The sequence below is a fragment of the Capsicum annuum genome, chromosome 8 (assembly GCF_002878395.1).
Source record: "Capsicum annuum cultivar UCD-10X-F1 chromosome 8, UCD10Xv1.1, whole genome shotgun sequence".
Taxonomy (NCBI): domain Eukaryota; kingdom Viridiplantae; phylum Streptophyta; class Magnoliopsida; order Solanales; family Solanaceae; genus Capsicum; species Capsicum annuum.
Genome location: NC_061118.1, coordinates 165,266,844 through 165,286,450, shown reverse-complemented (window position 1 = coordinate 165,286,450; position 19,607 = coordinate 165,266,844). Strand labels below are relative to the sequence as shown.

General features: G+C 38.3%; 1 protein-coding gene across 9 annotated transcripts in view; it reads right to left on the bottom strand.

The window, feature by feature from the left end:
* LOC107840215 (cleavage stimulation factor subunit 77) overlaps nt 1-19,607 on the bottom strand; it is a 65,164-nt gene that overhangs the window by 1,809 nt on the left and 43,748 nt on the right. For all 9 annotated transcript variants that reach the window (XR_007043747.1, XM_047395026.1, XM_016684006.2 and 6 more), the window contains 5 exons: nt 5,591-5,650; nt 4,848-5,000; nt 4,567-4,633; nt 4,383-4,484; nt 3,006-3,158 (listed from right to left, as the gene is read on the bottom strand). Coding sequence is in view for 8 of the 9 variants with exons in the window: in XM_047395026.1 (XP_047250982.1) it covers nt 3,006-3,158; nt 4,383-4,484; nt 4,567-4,633; nt 4,848-5,000; nt 5,591-5,650 (535 nt within the window). In the remaining variant the exon portion in view is untranslated. The remainder of the gene's footprint in view (nt 1-3,005; nt 3,159-4,382; nt 4,485-4,566; nt 4,634-4,847; nt 5,001-5,590; nt 5,651-19,607) is intronic.

Below are 19,607 nucleotides of genomic sequence, written 5' to 3'. Positions count from 1 at the left end.
CATTCTTTACAACTTGTGATAAAAATATTTGAAAACATTCACACCATCATTAAGGGGAAAAAAAATCCTCGCCAGATGTATGCATACCTGCAGCAGATTCAATTGACAACCTATTGTATGGATCACACAAACCTAGAAGCAGACATCACATCCAGGAAGTTGAATGGAAGAACGGAATTATATTAAGAGCACATATGGTCATTCCCACGTTAAAAAGGGCAACTCTAATGTCTTTCCAGGAAGGGTGTTTCACTTTCTTCATTTGGTAGACCACCATTAACATGGAAATGTAAAGGAGTAACCTGATTGAAAAAACGAAAGCTAACAACAGACTAGAGCGACTTATAAGTTTTTACAAAGCACCTGATCAAGATTTCACGGGGTAAGTGACACGAAAATGTAACACCTCGGAAAAGTTTCAAATCTATATTTAATACTGTAGATGAGTGTAACTTGAAATTTATAGAGTTGCGAGGTGAGCATATATTTTTAAAAAAAATTATAGCATATGTATAATTATTTATCACCACAATTGTTATGTGTTGGTATAGAATAATAAAATGATATCTTTTTATTTAGTTATTAATATTGGGATAGGTAGGGGGCCACCTTATATTTTTTTTAAGTAGAATATTAAGTGGAAAAAAATGCTAGAAACTTCTAGCATTTTCTCTTAAGCTCCCAGAAGTAAAGAACGGTATTTGTAGTAGTACTTGGGTCCTAATCTTCTTTTCTCTCTTTACTCTTGCAACAAGTATCAAAACTAGATGAGTGGGTTCTCTCTTTTGCTTCTCAGGAACAACGCTACTACTAGTATTTCTACTTTGCTCATCCTTTTCCTGTTCCGCTTCTTTCAACATTAAGGAATTGATTTCTAAACTTTAGTTAAGGTGAATCTCAAGAGGTAAATTCTCTATCCCTTCTCTTGGATATGATTATTGATAAGTAATTTGGGGTGATTGATTGGAATTTTATTTTAATTGACATTGATTTTGCAATTAGGGTTCATGAAAAAAGGGGAAAAAATGGAATTTTGATAAAAAAGAAATTTTTGAAAATTCCCCCAAACTAAGCGGATTTAGTATTAAATTATGTAAGTTGAAAAATTACGAAATCATCCCGAATGATTGTTAGGAAACTTTACTAACTTCGGGCATAGTAAAAAGGGTATTGAAATAGCTTGGTGGGTCAACCTACAAGGAGGGTATTAATGATATATGTGTATGGTGTATATAGTTAATGGTGGTTGATTGCTTGCTCGCCAAGTGAGCGGTGGAAGCTTATGGTTAGTCGCATAAAGCTTGTATCCCCGTATATTGAGTTATTCAAGGTTCGTGATATTCCCGCTAACTAGGAAAGTACTAAAGGTATGTAAAGCTAAACCCTCCTTCGCCGTTAAGGCACAACTCATAGTCATTTGTTTCTCCTAGTGGAGTCGATATAGTTTACTTGTTGTACAGAAACAAATCATTCACCTTCTATACGTCTAACACGTGACAATATGCCTAATATCGCCATACTATTTATGTTCCCTTCCCATTTTAAATTACTTGTCTCCATCCTTCATGCATCCATTTATTGGAGTTGCAGCATTCATTTTACTCTTGTCGAGTCAAGAATCTATAGAGCCAGACATGATTGTATTCATGTGTATTGGTAATTGTCAGAATTCATATATTATGTTTATCACATGCAATGTGCTTAGAATAAATGGCCATAGTATAGTCTCATTTGTATATTGGATCACATAGCAATATAGTTATAGAATAAGATAGGAACTATTGTGTGAATAGCTCGATACTAGTAGAGGAGTTAGTGGAATATGAGAAACATTACTTTAATGGCTGAATAGTATTTGGCATGATACACTTTCATAGGCCTATACGACATTACTTGATAAAAGTTATCGACGAGAGGGTACATAGGTTTGGCTTGGCATATCGCTCGACGCGATTCTGTGCACAGGATCGAGACCAGACCACTACAGTGAACCCAAACATTGTAGCGTACCCACCCTTGTGGCATCATTTGCATTTGGAGTCAGCTGGAGTGCCCCTGACTCAAGCCAATATATGGCACATATGGCCTGCGGGCAGACCTTGTAGTGAGCCCTAAGGAGGGGCATACCTTGTATCAGACCGCGATTACAGTTATGCGTATAAAATCATAGTCAGGAGTATCTGAGCAACACATGTGGTACACTTGACATAGAATGCCCTTGGTGGGCCAACATATGATTATTCGTATTAAAAGTAGACATAGGACATCACGTAGGCAAATTATTAGGCCCTTAATAATGATGATTTATTCATAAGCAGTTACATGATAAGTTAATAAGGTAAATGCATAGGTAATAATCTTATATGGTGAATCTATCACCCGTCCTCTCATAAGTTATAGTTTTATATAAGAGGTTTAGTATTCAGTCGTTCGTAGCTGCTTATTCTATTATTGATTCATTGAGTATCCTTATACGTTTATTTGTTATCCTGTCTGCTTTACATACTAGTACATATTTTACATGTACTAACGTCCCTACATTCGGGGACACTGTGTTTTTGTAAATACAAGATCAAATATATTGATGAGCAGACTTCTATACTAGGCACTTGTCCGTATTCAGCAAAGCAGTTGGTGAGCTCCTCTCTTACCTGGAGCTAATAGATGTCTCGTACTATTTAATCACGTTCCCGATTATAGTTTGGGTGTGTCGAGTCCCCTTTCCCGGCCACCCTCCTTGGTACAGTTATAGTTTCTCTTAGAGGTTTCGTAGACAGCGTCAAGTTGTCACACGTGGTCATAGTTTTACTTGTCTATATCAGTTGGATTCAATGAGACGGAATTGGGCATTTACATAGGCCCTCATAAATGTATAGAATTAGTAACTCTTTTGAGTAGAATATAATTCAGTTGTACGACACATACTTATACGGTTCTTGTCCGCTCATTCTAAGCTAGGGGCGTGACAGAAAATTTGATAGAAAAGAGGATATTCTGAACTATACCTTCAACAGCTGGCAAATTTGCAATGAAAGCTGCAAATGCAGGGGGCAACGATTTCAAAATATCATTAAGGGAATTTGGAGATCCACCGCTGCTAAATGGACAAGAATAGGGCAAGGTGCCTGAAGCAGATGAAATTGCAAGCGCAGCAGGACCTGGAAAATACAACATCATCCAACAAACAAAAGGAGACACAAATAGTTACTCATATAACATACACCCATATTACAAGATCATAGAGTTAATAATAAAATTTCGCATGGTTCTCATCGAAACTTGGGGAAAAGTTTTCTACTAAACCCTACTTTTCAGATCTGTATAAAGTTTAGTCTAAATCTAGAGGACCTCAATTAAATAAGTGTTCAACAGTGTTTATTCATTGTTATATGAATCCAATGGTGTGCGTGGTATGGAGGAAAACATTTTCGTAAAACGTTTCCAATTTTCTCTTCTTTTCTTTTTTTGTTGGTCAAATCTTTGGAAAACATTGTCAAATTGGATTTACCTTGCTGTCCTTGCATCATTCTGTTTTAAGGAAATGTAATCGGAAGGTGTGAGTGAAATCTCACTCATGTGCAACTCTTTTGAAAATTATCAAAACCACAATTGAAGTAGCTATTAATTTGGCACCGGGAAAGTAGTGACAATTGTCCTATGAAGACTAGAATGACGGATGAACTTCTCTTAATATTTTGTCCCATAGATAACTTTCTTCCCATCTGTTCTAGCCTTGGTATACAGTGACCTGATACCTATTGTTGGTGGAAGATAGCAGGTATCTCGTGGAATTAGTTGAGGTGTGGGTAACCGGACACCGCAGTTATAAAAAAACAGAAAAGCGATTTGTCCCATGGGAATAGAACTTTATAGGTCAAATCTCATGTTGTTCCCTTTCATTCACTTAATATCATACATCGTCCTAAAAGGACCAAGATTAGCTTAACGTGAAATTGAAATTGTTATTGCAACTTCTCTACTAGAAACAATGGCATCTCCAACTATAAACCCTTGAACCCCACTCCTTCATATATGTCAAGAGTCGATTAATGAGACAGGGCTGTTTGAAAGCTAACATTGAAATGTTGACCAATCAGAATTGCCTTCTAGGATCTAAGTTGCCTCAAAATGTCCAACAATAAGTATTTGGAAAGGCTAGGAACTACGTTTTTTATTAGAAAAAGAGAATCTATTGATAACATCAAGGACAACTTAATGAATAAGAGATCAAAACACATTCTACTATTCATTCCTAAGTTTCTTAATCACACCTCAAATTTTTAGAGACAAACATTTGTTGAAGGACGTGGAACAACTGCATATCTGTTTAGGAGTTTGCTAAGCAAGAACCAGCAATAGAATAAGAAGCTACAAAGGCCTACCTGGCATTTGCCTCGGGTCATAAACTGTCATTTTTGAAGTATCTGGATACACTATCTTGGCAGGCGGATTTGTGTTGGATGAAACACCAGAAGAAGTCTTGTCTAAGCTCAAGAGACCCGGAATTAGAGAGTACAATTGAAAGACTGAGTTTAATTCTGTATTAAACCAAGCCAACAATAATACCTGCAGAACCTGCCTCAATACCAAAAGTAGGTTTGTCCCTTTTTTTATTGATGTTCCTCGCGAGCCACTGCAAATCAGATAAATTGCAAATAAGCAAAAAGTACATGCAAGTTAAGATAATGTTTGAAAAATTTAATTGTGCCTTGTAAGAAAAATGGAATATCGGACTTTTCAGCTTTGCTAGATCAAAATCTAGAAAGCAAAAAACCATAACTGCGCCCTTGTAATATATATATATATATATATATATATATATGTATGTATGTATGTCTGCTGACAACCTCTTGGCGTGCTAAATGATCCAAGTCATTTGAAGAGCAAGGCCAAAGATCCATGAAACTGTAGCGTGATACAACATCATGCAACGAACTCTCTAACTCTGATGTTCCTTCATCACCTGCTCTGGAAAGAGCTTCTTTCCTTCTCTGCTCAACCTGTCAATACAAGCAATAAGCACAAAGAAAATGTAATCACTGTATCAGTTATTACGTCCTCCAAAGAAGGAAATATCTGAATATAATTTCCCCACCCTGCTTTTAACTGAAAGTTTGATTGAACCTGATTCTAAGTTCATTTCATTTGTGTATCACTTTAATGGACAAACAACGTAAGCAAGTAGTTATCAATAATCTTATGTTGGTTGGTACAAGAAAATCACATTGTGAACAAAGTTAAATTGCTTAATGAAATTGACTAATTGAGATTAGTGAGATATATAATGAATATTCTTTCATTTAGAAGTTACAAGTAGGGCCATCATGAATAGGAAGTCCACAGAATTTGGCACACACAACAATAGGCATGTCTGGAAAGTGGAGAACATATTCAGCTCTGAATAGTAGGGTCAACTGTAACCAGTACTTATTAAATGCAAAAAAGGAATACAATCAAGAGGATATGCTATTGTGGATATGTCACTAGATCAAACAGAACAAGTTTAATTTGTTTTCACACTTGAAAGTAGTCCACAAAGTTCAATAGAAAAATCAAGAGAATATACAGCAGAATCAAAAACACAAAATACCTTCAACATGCTGGCAAGGTCTCCATACGTTTGCTCAAATTGAGTGAACTTTTTCCAAACCTACATAAAGATTAGGCAGTTCAGTACGAATCCATTTAAGCGAGAGTTATCACAGGAATGGTTAGATTGCAAAAATAGCAAGAACAGGAGTAGCGTATTAATTATTTAAACAGAATTTTCAATTTCCCCATTTTAGGAAGCCTTTTGAAATTAGAGTTCAATTTTCAACTCAAGGAAAGCTCACACTACAAGAACAGAAAAGACTCCAACAAACCTAAGAACCAGGGAAAAGCCACACATCAGCATGATCACACATGGTTTATTTTATGGAGTTCTTTTAAAAAAATGTATAAAATAAAAGGTAACAATTTCATATAAAAGAAGAAAAAGTAGACTGCACAAGTTGTGAAGTTGACCCAAAAACTTACAACCACCAAAAAAAAACCCAGTGTGATCCCATAAGTAGGCTCTAGGGAGGGTGCAGTGTACGCAAACCGTACCCCTACCCCTACGTTGGGTAAGGTAGAGAGGTTGTTTCCAATAAGACCCTCGGCTCACGAAAAGTGTTTCTAAAACATGTTCGAAAAATACCAGAGTAAAAATCTGTGACGAAAAAACTCAAGAGGAGAAAAGTATTGCAGCAAAATAGCAAAGATAACCGAAGTAAAAGGAACAGTAGTAAAATTGAGGGATACTACACAATAGTAGTGAGGCTGATAAGGGGAAAGGGAAGCAAATAAAGTGTTCTAATGCAGCACCAAGCTCTCCCACAGAAAAGGGGAAAAAACTCTCAACTACCTACTGAACTTTTACCCTAATCTTCAAACCTCTACGCTCTCCTATCTAGTGTCATTTCCACGGTGAGATGAAGATGTGCCATGTTTTGTCTAATCACCTCTCCCCAATTCTTCTTCGGCCTACCTCTACCTTTTCTAAAACCTATCATTGGCAATCTCTCGCACTTCCTCATTGGGGCATTTGTGCTCCTTTTCACATACCTAACCATCTCAATCTCTCTTCCTGCATTTTTTCCATCACACAGGCCACTCACATATTGTCCCGAATATCCTTGTTCCTAATCTTATTTATTCTATTATGTCCACACATTCACCTGAGCATCCTCATTTCCACTACTCTCATCTCTGAATGTAGTGTGAGTTGTTGACAGGTCAAGGATATGCCCACCATACAACATAGTTGGCCTACCAACCACTCTATAAATTTACATTAAGTCTCGGTAGCACTTTCTTATCACATAGGGCATTGGATGAAAGCCTCCATTTCATCCGCCTCGCTTTAATTCGATGTTAGACATTATTGTCATCTCCCCATTTCCTTGGGAACCAAGGTACTTGAAGCTACCTCTCTTGGGAATAACATGTGCATCAATCCTCACTTCCACATATGTTTCATATGATGCATCACTAAACTAACACTCCATGTACTCGGTAATAACCCATACAATTTAGTAATAATAATGCATTAGCCCAAAAAAAAAAGATAAGTGGGCTTAGCCCAAAAATAAGTTGGGCAGAAAGCATAAAGAAAGGGGGAAAAAAAAAGGGAATAAAATGGGCCTTAGCCCATCTGTATGTAGTATGCAATAAAGGGAATTAGGGGTTTAAGGCGATTTTAACGTGCAGCAAACAACAGCAAGAAAAAATAAAAGGGCACCTCGGTGCACTAAAGCTACCGCTATGCGCGGTGTCCGGGGAAGGGTCCACCACAAGGGCCACAAAAAAATAATAAATTGATTACTAAAAAGAGAAGAAAGATTAGAACTGTGAAACAAAAAGGACCATACGTTCAAGAGAAACAAGACGGTAAAGGGAATTCATCGGAGATTTCAATTGAGCTTTGTCATGATTCTGAGTATAGATAATTCACATAGGTACTGAAAATAATAATTACCGGGGACAAGATATGAGCAGTAAAGTGTAATTTTTGGATACAAATTTAATTAATTGAGTTATATAACTTTGGTATAGGTTGAACCTAGTGAGAATTCAATTGACTTTGACTTGGTTTGACCAGTAATCATGTTGGGCAACGAAGGTACTAACTGAATTAAGAAAACTCATGGTTAGAGTTGAAGAATTTCAATCTAGTTCTACTTTAGTTGAGAGAGTTCGGGGATTCTTTATAATGGGTAAATCATGAAATTCCTAGAGTTGTGTAAAGTAGTTATGTTTTAGCCTAAACGGAGAAACTAACACAAGATTAATATGATGTGATTATAGATTCGATTGAAGGAAGTCATACCAATTGTTCGAGGTGACAAGTTTGGTATTCCGACAAGTATACTATGAGTAGTAACCTTACCATAAGTTTGTGTTTTCAAAACTTGTATAGTTTATACATGATTTTTAAGAACGATGTTATTGTATGCTTTGACCTTGCACGTGGGGCAAGTATTTCACTTGGCATGATATTGAAATGGTTATTTGAGATGTTCTTACTGTTATATGACATATGTATGTTATTTGATAAATGATTACTGCTATTGTGAAAGTTCTTTCACTTATTTGAGAAATAAATATTTTGACATGTTTTGTTCAAGTTTATATGCAATATGATTTGATATGAACTTAAATGCCCTGTAATATTTTGAAAATCCTTTCATAAGAGTACCTACTATTTACAAAGAAAGTATAAATGGGAGTAGATCTTGATTTAGATCCCGTAGCTAATGGCAGGTTCGTTAGACCTGGTGCGCCTTGTTTTTACAGATTACTGTTACAACCCTCGCTAGTGGGAAGGTAGAACTAGCATACTGTTACTGATCTCCCTTGAGTAGGGACCTACTGATAAGATCGAGGGGTTTGTTGTTATTGACTATTTCTTGAAGTAGAATGTCATACTGGTTACATGATTCATTCTTGAAAACCTCCCAAAGGATAAATCTTGCTATGACAGTATTTGTTGGTTATTATCAAATTTTTAAATGGATTTCTTATATGATGGTTATCACTTTCTGAAAGAGCATTATTTCATAATATTTTCTTATTTTCATACTAGCCTATTTTATGACTTGTCCCCGCGAAAACGGTTGTGGTTGAATTTTATTACTCACTGAGCAAGCGTCTCACTCATCGCTATTTTTTTCAGAGAACGCAGGTGACAGTGAGGATTTTGTTAACTAAGAGCATACGAGTTGGCATATTCCTAGTGAGCCCCGCACTTATTTGCATAGGTGACGACATTTATTTCTTATGGTCTGTTTGAAACTGTTAGAGACACTTCTTAGACATTTCCTTTATTAGAGTCATTAGTATTCTTTCGTTATTATGGACTTGTGGAGTATTTGACTTCTTCTCATATTCTGGAGATGTATTTCGTATTATTATTATGTGGGGAATGTTTTGATGATGTTGGTTGTTGGGTTGTTGATTTGAGATAGGATAGCTTTTGGATAGGCACAACACAGAGGAAACACTGCCCAATTTTCTGTAGAATACAGATGAGGCTTACATTGGATTTCTAGCCTCCTTAGTGTTGACCATGGTCCTATTTTGGGTCGTGACAAAATTGGTGTCAGAGCTAGGCTAGGCTATTTCTGTGACTATTGGGGCACACGTAATTAGTAGAATTAACTATGGTTATGTTGCCGGTCATTTCTATACTCATGATTCTGCGAGAGCGTGATAGGATGTCTTGATTGTCTTTCTCATTCTTCCTTACGTATGTGACATTTAGGACCAATTAGATGAATCTAACCGTATTTTTTTTGTTTTTTGTTTTTATGTTAATCAGATAGTTCGCACTCGAGCAACTAATGGTAGAGTTACACTAGCTACACCTCAGACAGCTAACGCCACCTCTAGCAGACAGCCAACTTCCACAGCTAGGGAAGAGGTGGAGCCCACAAAAAGGGTCAAGGTAGGGGTAGTGGTATCACCACTGGGAATCGCAATACCAATACGAGAATTTCAAGAGAGCCCACTCCTGAAATGAATGTTAGTCTACCTTCACCATCACATGAGGGAAATAAAGTTGGGGCACTTTCTTCCGCGCAAAGAGTCATAGATTGGCCGACCGATAGGATGGGCAAGAGAGGGTTGCTCAACATGATTCTGCACAGCCACAGCCACAATTCTAGGCACCTGCACAGACTCAAAAGTTTGGAAACAAAGAGGTATCTTTGCAGGAGTTCTGAAGTTGAAATCACCAAATTTCATAGTTTCAGATAGTTCATCTAATCTTCAGAGCTTTTTCGGATGGTACACTCAAGGCATTGTGTGCGCTAGATGTTCTAGTGAGAGGGCAGTAGAGTTTGGGTCGTACAAAGTAGAGGACATGACTAACATATGGTATGATATATTATTGCTAGGAAGGTCTGCTGGAGTAGCACTACATGGGATGAGTTCACTAAGTTTTTCTTGGATAACTTTCTTCCTGACAATGAAAAGCAAAAATATGCAGAGCAGTTTAAGAAATTAATCCAAACTCCAAATATGAATGTATCGACTTATGATACTAAATTCTGCAAGCTGTCTAGATATGCTCCTCACTTAGTGTCTACTGAATCAATTCGAGTTCAGAGGTTTGTTAATGGGTTAGTTGCTTGTCTCTATAATGCAGTAGCCCCACAGAGGAAAGTTTTAACCTATTATGCGGCAGTTGATCTTGCTAGAAAATTGAGGACAAGGCTCGTGCGGAGCAGGCAACTTGATGTTCGTAAGAAGGCTAAGATGGGAGGATCTTTCGGTGGTGACTTTAGGGCAAATCGCAGAGGGGGGAATCAGGGAAAACAATCAGCTAGGGACAGATTCGATTTCACAGTCTACATACAAGCCACCTCATAGCCAGGGTACTCAAGGGTCTTCGGCATCTTATCGATATCGGAGTTCTGGACAGGTGTACGTCACTGTTCCATCCTACCAGACTTGTGGCAAATCAAATATAGGTCAGTGTCTTGTTTTGATTAGAGTGTGTTTTCAATGTGATCAGTTAGGTCATCACATCAGGGATTTCCCTCAGCCTCCGAGAAATGTTAGTCATGGTATTAGTTAGTTGCACCTATTCAGGCTACTCGTAATACTACAGGTGTTGGAAATAAAGGTCGAGGTAATGGAGATCGTGTTGATGGAAATCAGACACAAGGAAATGCTGGTAAGGAACAGTCGAGAGTACTTACTAGACGGGAAGTTCAGGCCTCAAATGCAGTAGTTAAGTCTTCTTTCGGTCTGTTCATTTAATGCATATGCTTTGATTGATCCGGGTTCTAGCCACTCTTATGTGTCCTTATACTTTGCAGTGAGATTTGATAGACAGACAGAGATGTTAAATTGTCCTTTTCTTGTTGCTACTCTAGTGCAAGATTTTTTGTTAGTTGATTATGTGTATCGTGATTGCCAGATTATAGTGGAGGTTAGGGATACTCTTGCTGACTTGATTGTACTTGATATGATTGACTTTGATGTGTTGATGGTCATGATTTGGTTATCTCCTTGTTATGTTGCTGTACATTGCCATGCAAAGATAGTTCGGTTTGAGATACCTACCAAACCTAGTTTTGTATTAAAAGGGGGTCAATTCCCGGAGGTTGGTAAAGTTATACTCCCTCCGTCTCAAAAAGAATGACCTACTTTCTTTTTTAGTCTGTTTCAAAAAGGACCCTTGCCTTTTTTAGCAACTTTTTTAAGTCCAACTTATCCACATGACATGTTTAAGAACACAAGATTAAAGGGCATTAAAGACATTTGACATATCTTTAATTTAAACCCACAAGATTCAAACGTCTTTCTTTATTTTCTTAAACTTCGTGTCAAATCAAAATAGGTCATTCTTTTTTAAACGGAGGGAATATCTTTTATGAAGGCTCAACGACTATTAAAGAAAGGTTGCATAGGTTGAAGGAATTTTCTGATGTACTTTCTAAGGATTTGCCAGGATTACCTCCTACATCTATATCCCCATTATCGTATGGCACCAGCAGAGATGGAGTTCAAACAATAGTTACATGACTTTATTTATTCTAGATAAGAGTTCCATCAGACCGAGTGTATCACAATGGGGTGCACCAGTCTTGTTCATATGGGTCTCTAAGAATATGACTACAGGCATCTGTTAAGGTAACGATACGTAAAAAGTATTTGTTGCCTATTTGATCAGTTACAAGGGGCTGTCTATTTTTTGAAGATTGATCTTCGATCTGGTTATTATCAGCTTAGAATCACAGAGGGAGATATATCCAAGACAACATTCAGATCTCGATATGGGCATTATGAGTGCCTTGTGATGCCTTTACGGTTAACCAATGCTCCACCTGCATTCATGGGCATGATAAGTAGGGTGTTTACACCGTTTCTGGACCAATTTGTGATAGTATTTATTGATGATATTCTGATATATTCTCGTAGCTAGGAAGAACATTAAGAATCATCTAATGACTGTATTGCAGACATTACGGGAACATAAGCTCTATGGTAATTCTCAAAGTGTGAATTTTGGCTAGACTTAGTATTATTTTTAGGGCATGTTGTGTCCATAGATGAAATCACAGTGGATTTTAAATAAACAGAAGCAGTGTAGAAATGGCCTAGACTTACTTCGCTTATAGAGATTCACAGCTTTGTGGGTTTGGCAAATTACTGTAGGCGTTTTGAGCATTTGACCAAGTTGACACAATAAAATGTGAAGTTCCAGTGGACGGAAGAATGTAAGCAGAGCTTTCAAAAACTCAAAACATGTTTGACCACCACACCAATTTTAGCCTTACCATCAAGTTAGGGAGATTCAAGGTATTTTGTGATGCTTCGAGCGTGAGATTAGGATGTGTTTTCATGTAAAATGATCATGTTATAGCCTATGATTCGAGACAGTTGAAGAAGCATGAGCAGAACTATTCTACACATGATTTGGAGATGGCTGCAGTGGTATTTGCTTTTAAGATTTAGAGGCAGTACTTATATGGTGAAACTTGCGAGATTTATACCGATCATAAGAGTTTGAAATACATTTTCAAACACAGAGATCTAAATCTTCAACAGCGACGGTGGATGGAACTACTCAAGGATTATGATTGTGCTATTTTGTATCATCCTGGAAAAGCCAATGTTGTGGTTGATGCTTTGAGCAGAAAATCTATGAGCAGTTTGGCACATATAGCTCCTGAAAATGGCAATTGGGGAAGGATATGCAGGACCTGAGGGCAAAGGTGTTAGATTTCGTGTTGGAAAGCCAGGGGTATTGTTGACTTGTGTTCAAGCTAAAGCTTCTTTGGTAGAGCGCATAAAAGGCCACTCAATATGAGGATGTGCAGCTGTGTAAATGCCGAGATAAGGTCCTAGCTAGTCAATAAGACGATGCGTGTTGAGTGTGATGGTATTCTCCGCTTGGGTAGCCGATTATGTGTAACAGATACAGATGGGTTAAGATGAGTCATTTTCGAGGAAGTTCACAACTCTAAATATACCATACACCCTGACTCTACTAAGATGTATCATGACCTAAAGCAATGGTATTGGTAGGAAGGTATGAAGAAAGATATTGCTAACTTTGTTTCTAGTTGTTTGACTTGTCAGCAGGTTAAAGCGGAGCATCAGCGACCCACAGGATTACTACAAGATATCAGATTCAAGATTGGTAATTGGAAAGAGTTATACGGGTGCCACTAGCTCAAGACCATTCACACGGAGCCAAGCTCGGGAGTTACAAAGACTCCAAGGCATGTTCATGAATATGGCCATGTGGGAGAGTATTGTAAATCCATCTAAGGGACTACACTTGTTGAAGTGTGAAGAGGGCCTAGAATGACACTCCAAACCTGCCCCTTTAGACTAAGGGTGCCTTGGTCATTTACCACTCTTTTTGTAACTTACTATATATAGAACATATTAGCGTTATTTCCATAGTTAGTTCATTATTTCATATTAACACAAGACTTGTAATATTTGAGGCTTCTCTCTTTTCTCTCTTGAGGGGAACCCGAAACTTGTAACAAGTGTGGTTACACTTGTGTTGTCATTTGGCTAGAAACTTGGGTCTTGAGGTCATTGAGTTCCTCTTGGTCTAAGTAAGAATTTGGTATTGATATCTTCTAGTCTTAGGGTCCTTTCATTTGATACATGTTAGGGTTCTTAGATTCTAGGATATTGTATTTCAAGTTATCTACCCATTTTATTTTGTAATCTTGTTGTTTATCTCTTAATCTAGAGAAGCCGTGTGGGGCATTTGATCTCATAGTGTTGTTCTCTTGTTTTCCTTGTGGTTGGCTTGACCCTGTATCATTTGGTGTCAGAGCTCAATGCTTGACTTTGTTCCAACAAAATCAAATCTTGGAAAGATCTTACCAAAGGTAGTAACATTGTGTTGTTTCTTGGCCGAGAAGTGATTGTATTCTTGAAGTGTCTTGGCCGAAACTTATGACTAGATCTAGTAGTATTTTGTTTGTCTAGAGTGTTTCTAGTGTTGGTTTCTTTCTCACTAACACTAAAAGTGTCTAGATCTAAAGTTTGAGCTTATATTGTTGATGTGGTTGTTATGAACTTGAAGATTGGCCGTGTGTTGTGACTTGTTGCTAAAGGTTGGAGTTGGACGTTGGTTGCATTGGTGTTGTTCTTGAAAAGTTGTTGTGTTCTTGTTGTTCTTCACATAACATAAAGTGCATAATAGATCTAAAAAGGTGAAAGATAAAATTGTAAAGCTTGTTGGTGAAAGGACTTGATCATATTACTCGTAGACTTGACAACCACTTTTTCATATTTCGAGCACCTTGTTTTGAGGAAGTAGTACAAGTCAAGTCTCACCTTTTGAGTTTGAATTTGAAAAAGGCTCTGAGACTTATGCTTTCCCTCCAATGACCAATTTCATCCATTCCAAATTCTGAATTGAAAAAAGAACTTCAAATTGGTGAATAAAATTCGTTTAGAACCGAGGCCAATTGCGGACTGCCATGTCATCATTGTACTGTTCACACGTCATCATTCTTGAGTGCTTTTATCTTTCGAATTCGTTGTAAATTTTTGGCTCAAGTCCGACGAAATTTCTTTGAGTCTTCAAACAAGAATCTACTGCGGACAAGAGTATACTCATCCCTTGAATACTCACGGGTTACTAGCCAACTTACAACACTTATGGAACTAAATGTAAGGTGATCCAAAGAGTGTAAATGTTGTGAGGCTCTTTTGAACTAATTGTTTGTTGTTTTGCAGGTATTCATTTAGGTACATTGACAATGGAAGGAACCACGTCTCAAACCGTGAATGCCAATACTCTTGATACTATGAGAGCCTCTCTTGAGGCTATCACCCGAACACTTGAAAGATTGGGCACGAAATTTGGAACAATGAGAGGGGACTTGGCCACAATGAAGGAGGGTGATACGAGTACGATCGTGATTGTGAACCAATATGTAAAGAACTCGTGCTCGGGTGGCTGCCCAACTAATGGAACAAGCTTTGAAGTGTAGAGAACAAGTCCCAACACTCCAAAGCCGTCCATATGGACACTCCAAGGGCCGCCCCTTTGCCATGGCTCATCAAGGGCATTTTAGTCATTTTGTAATAAGTTGTAACCTAGGCTATAAATAGAACATATTAGATCATTTTCTCATAATTTTGATGATATATTTGAGAACTCTAGAGAGAGAGAGTCTTGCAAGGTGGATTCCTCGTAAGCAAGTGTGGAATCACTTGTGTTGATAGCTAGTTTGAGACGTTGATTGCTTGGAGATCCCGTTCTCTTGAGGTCACGTAAGAGATAGGTGTATGTTGTGTGTGGTATTAAAGGTCCAAGAATGGAATAAGCTCTTGGGTTGTTAATATTATACCATCCATTTGTCTGTCTTTGTCTTGTTGTAATCTTGTAACCGATTTTATGTTGTTATTGTGAAGCCGTGTATGTGTTGTTGTTCTTCACATTGTTAATGTTCATTTTGCTCTTCATAAATTGTTGTTAACATTAGTTTGGGCTGCTGTTTTGGTGCCAAAGACACCACTAATTCTTGTAATCTTGTTGTTGGTAGCGAATCCAAGAGTGATCTCCATCTTGGTCCTCGAATCCTTAAGATTGTGGACTGATTTGGTGGATGTTTTTGTCTTCCTTGTTGATCTAGTATCATTTGGTATCATAGCATGGCTTTGATTTTGTTCCCACAAGATCAATCTTGGGTTAGTTTGCTTGAAAATACAAAAAAAAAAAAAGATTAGTGTTCTTGAGTTTGGATCTTGGCCGAAAGTTTGTTGTGTTTGGCCGAGACTTGAACATTAGGTATAGGAGTCATTTTGTTTGTCTTGGTGTTTCAAGTGTTAGTTTTCTTCATCACTAACACTCTTTGAGTCAAGATCTAAATTTGAGATTGCATTTGTTGAAGTGTTGTTGTGAACTTATAGCCTTAGCCGATTATGTTGCCATCTTGGTGGACTTGGCCGTGATTTGTTGGCCTTGTTGTTGTTGGAATTGGACGTTGGGATTGTTGTGTTCTTGGTGATTGTTGAAGTTGTTCTTGATGTTCTTCATCCCTTTCAAGACTTGTTAAAATAAAGTGAATACTAGATCTACAAAGTTGAAGAGAAAAAGGTGAAAGCTTGTTAGTCTTGAAAGACTTACCCTCACCCATCAACTAGTAGATCACTTCCCAACAACTTTCCTTGTTTCAAGGACCTTATTTTAGGGAGTATGGTACAAAAAAGTCAAGTCTTCCACTTTTGACAATCGGATTTCAAGACTTATTTCCCTCCTAAATCAATCCCCACCAATCCTAAATCACAAATTGTTCAAGACTTCCAATTTTGAAAAATAAAATTTGTTAAGACCGCAACCAATACATGGTTGTCACGTCACGTTTTACTGTTCACACAACAAATTTAGGCTCAAATTTTTGATTTCTTAGTTTCTAATCTTTGTTTCTTAGTTGCATTTTGTTGATTCTATTGCTAATTAACAAACTAGTAATTGTCTGCTACGTTGTAAATTAGTTTTTGGGTCTGTTTATTTGTGTCTACGTTTCTTTGTGTGCTTATATCTTTTTGAAATTCGTTGTAGTTTCTTGGTTCAAGTCCGTACGTATTTTCTTTTAGTTGTTTCAAAAGAGAATCTATTCCGACCTCGAGCCCCAATTGGTACCAAGTAATCTCCTTAGAGTATAAACGAGTTACCAACACTTGTGAGGCCAATTGAGAGACATTTCGAAGTGTGAGAGCTTGCAAGGTGGATTCCTTGTAAACAAGTGTGGGATCACTTGTGTTGGTAGCTAGTTTGAGACGTTGATTGCTTGGGGATCCCGTTCCCTTGAGGTCACGTAAGAGATAGGCTTATGTTGTGCATGGTATTAAAGGTCCTAGAGTGGAATAAGCTCTTGGGTTGTTAATATTATACCATCCATTTGTCTATCTTTGTCTTATTGTAGTCTTGTAACCGATTCTATGTTGTTATTGTGAAGCCGTGTATGTGTTGTTGTTCTTCACATTATTATTGTTCATTTTGCTCTTCATAAATTGTTGTTAACATTAGTTTGGGCTGCTGTTTTGGTGCCAAAGACACCACTAATTCTTGTATTCTTGTTGTTGGTAGCGAATCCGAGAGTGGTTTCCATGTGGTCCTCGGATCCTTAAGATTGTGGACTGATTTGGTGTATGTTTTTGTGTCTTCCTTGTCGATCTTGTATCAGAGGGTATGTCAACAATGAGTGGGAGGTTAGAATAAGTGGAGAGTCAAAGGAACTCTCGCCCTTCTACGCCTCAACATGTTTCTTCAAGTGGACATGACCGAAACTCATCCGCTACCATCACTCCCAAGGCCTTACATCAAATGCTAAATTCACCCCAAGCTCCACTAAATGCCACAAGCCAAGCTACTTCTTTCCCTCAAAACCGAGATTCCAATAGACCATTCCATTCCCAATCTCCTCAAGTCCCACAAGAAGGACTTGGTCGTTAATTACCTCCACTAAATCTGAAGCCTCCCTTCCAAGCTCCACTCAACCGAAGGCCACCACCACCACTAAATCCAATTCCTCCAAACCACGTCCTACTTAACCAAAATCGTCCCGTCCACTTTGAGGAATATGGTAGAGAGGAACATGAAGGGTATGGAGTGTATGATGATGCTTATATGAGGGAGGAGGTCGTATGGATCAAAGGGGATACCGAGGGCATAGGAAGAGTTGGTCCATGGAACCAACAAGTGAACCGCCACCAAGATAGGGATGTAGGCATCAATACCATCAAATTGTGTCTTCCAATCTTCAAAGGAGAAAGTGACCCCAAGGCCTACCTTGCTTGGGAATCATCTTGTGACAAGATCTTTCAAGTCAATGATATCTCGGAGGAAAAGAAAAGTTGCTATGTCGTGGCTTATTTTGAGGGATATGCTAACACTTGGTGGGAATATGTCAAACGTTTTGGGAATGAGTTGATTGAAGGCCAACCACCGCCTTGGTTTAGGTTGAGGTATCTCATGAGGCAACGATACCTACCCGAGAGCTATAGACACGAGCTCCTTGCCAAGTTGTACAATTTAAGGCAAGGGAGCAAGAGTGTTATGGCCTACTAAGATGAGTTTCAACAACTCATGTTGAAGCTTGATCATTGGGGGAACAAGTTGGTCATGACATCATTCGGTTCAAGGTTGGATTAAACAAGGAAATTTCCACTCACTTGACTCTTCACAAGTTTGATACCATTGATGGTATCTTTCAAGCGGCCCTAGAAATTGAAAGAGAGATCAACATACAAGGAGATGGCTCAATACTCCTCGGGTTGGCCTAGAAACAAGGAGATGGCTCAATACTCCTCGGGTTGGCCCAAGAACAAGGACCAACTCGGCAATGCAAGACAACCCGAACCCAAAATAGTCCCAAAATACCCTCCAAGACAAAATGGCAACAAGTATCCTAATCCTAAGGGGTTCCAATGTTTTAAGTGCCAAGGTTAGGGACATAAAGATAATGAATGTCCAAACCGACGAAATGTGATTCTTAGGGAAGGAAGGTTATACTATCTTGGAGAGGAAGTGGGTCTTGAAGCCGAGGAGAATGAGGCCGAGCGTCAAGATGGAGAACACAATGAGAATGAAGTGCAAGAAGAAGATGTCGGAGAAGATACTTGGCCGCAAGAGGGTGAGTGTCTAGTTCCAAATTTTGTGGTGAGACGAGCCATGATTAGTAAGATAATAGATGATCCTAGCCAAAGGAAGAACCTATTCCATACTAAGTGCCTTGTTAAAGAAAGTGTGTGCACCATGGTGATTGATAGTGGGAGTTGTGCAAATGTTGCTAGTGCCACTATGGTGAATTTCTTGAAACTACCTACTACTCCACATGCTAGTCCTTACAAGTTACAATGGTTGAACAAGTGTGGAGGAATTGAAAGTCACAAGGCAATGTGTAATTCGGTTTAAGGTGGGAAACTACCATGATAAAGTGCTTTGTGATGTGATTTCGATGCAAGCATGTCACTTGTTGTTGGGTAGACCTTGGCAAGATGATAGGTCTACCAAACATGATGGGAGGACCAATCGGTACTCCCTTGAGATGGATGGTAAAAAGTTCACACTTCACCCTCTCTTGCCATCACAAGTGAATGAATTGCATCAAAAGATGAGAGAATTAAAGAAAAAAGGCAAGAAACCGATAGTGAAAAAATGAGAGAACCCGAAAGTGGGCAAAAGGAGGAACCCGAGGGGTCATCAACTTCAAAGGGCAAGGGTAATGTGGTGATGTTGGCTAGGAGGAAAGAACTCTTTTTCGAACATGATGAAAACACACCTATGCTTCTCTTGGCTCATTGTTTTAACACTAACCCCTCTAATTCTTCTACTTCTCCGTCTATTTCTCTTGTTTTGCAAGATTACGAGGATGTCTTTGCCAAAGAACTTCCGCAAGGGCTACCCTCACTTGGGGAAATTGAACATCAAATTGACTTTGTGCCGGGATCAAAATTGCCAAACAAACCGACTTATAGGAGTAACCCTACGGACACTAAGAAGCTTCAACGACAAGTTGAGGAGCTTCTCAACAAAGGGTACATCAAAGAAAGCATGAGTCGAGCTTCTCAACAAAGGGTACATCAAAGAG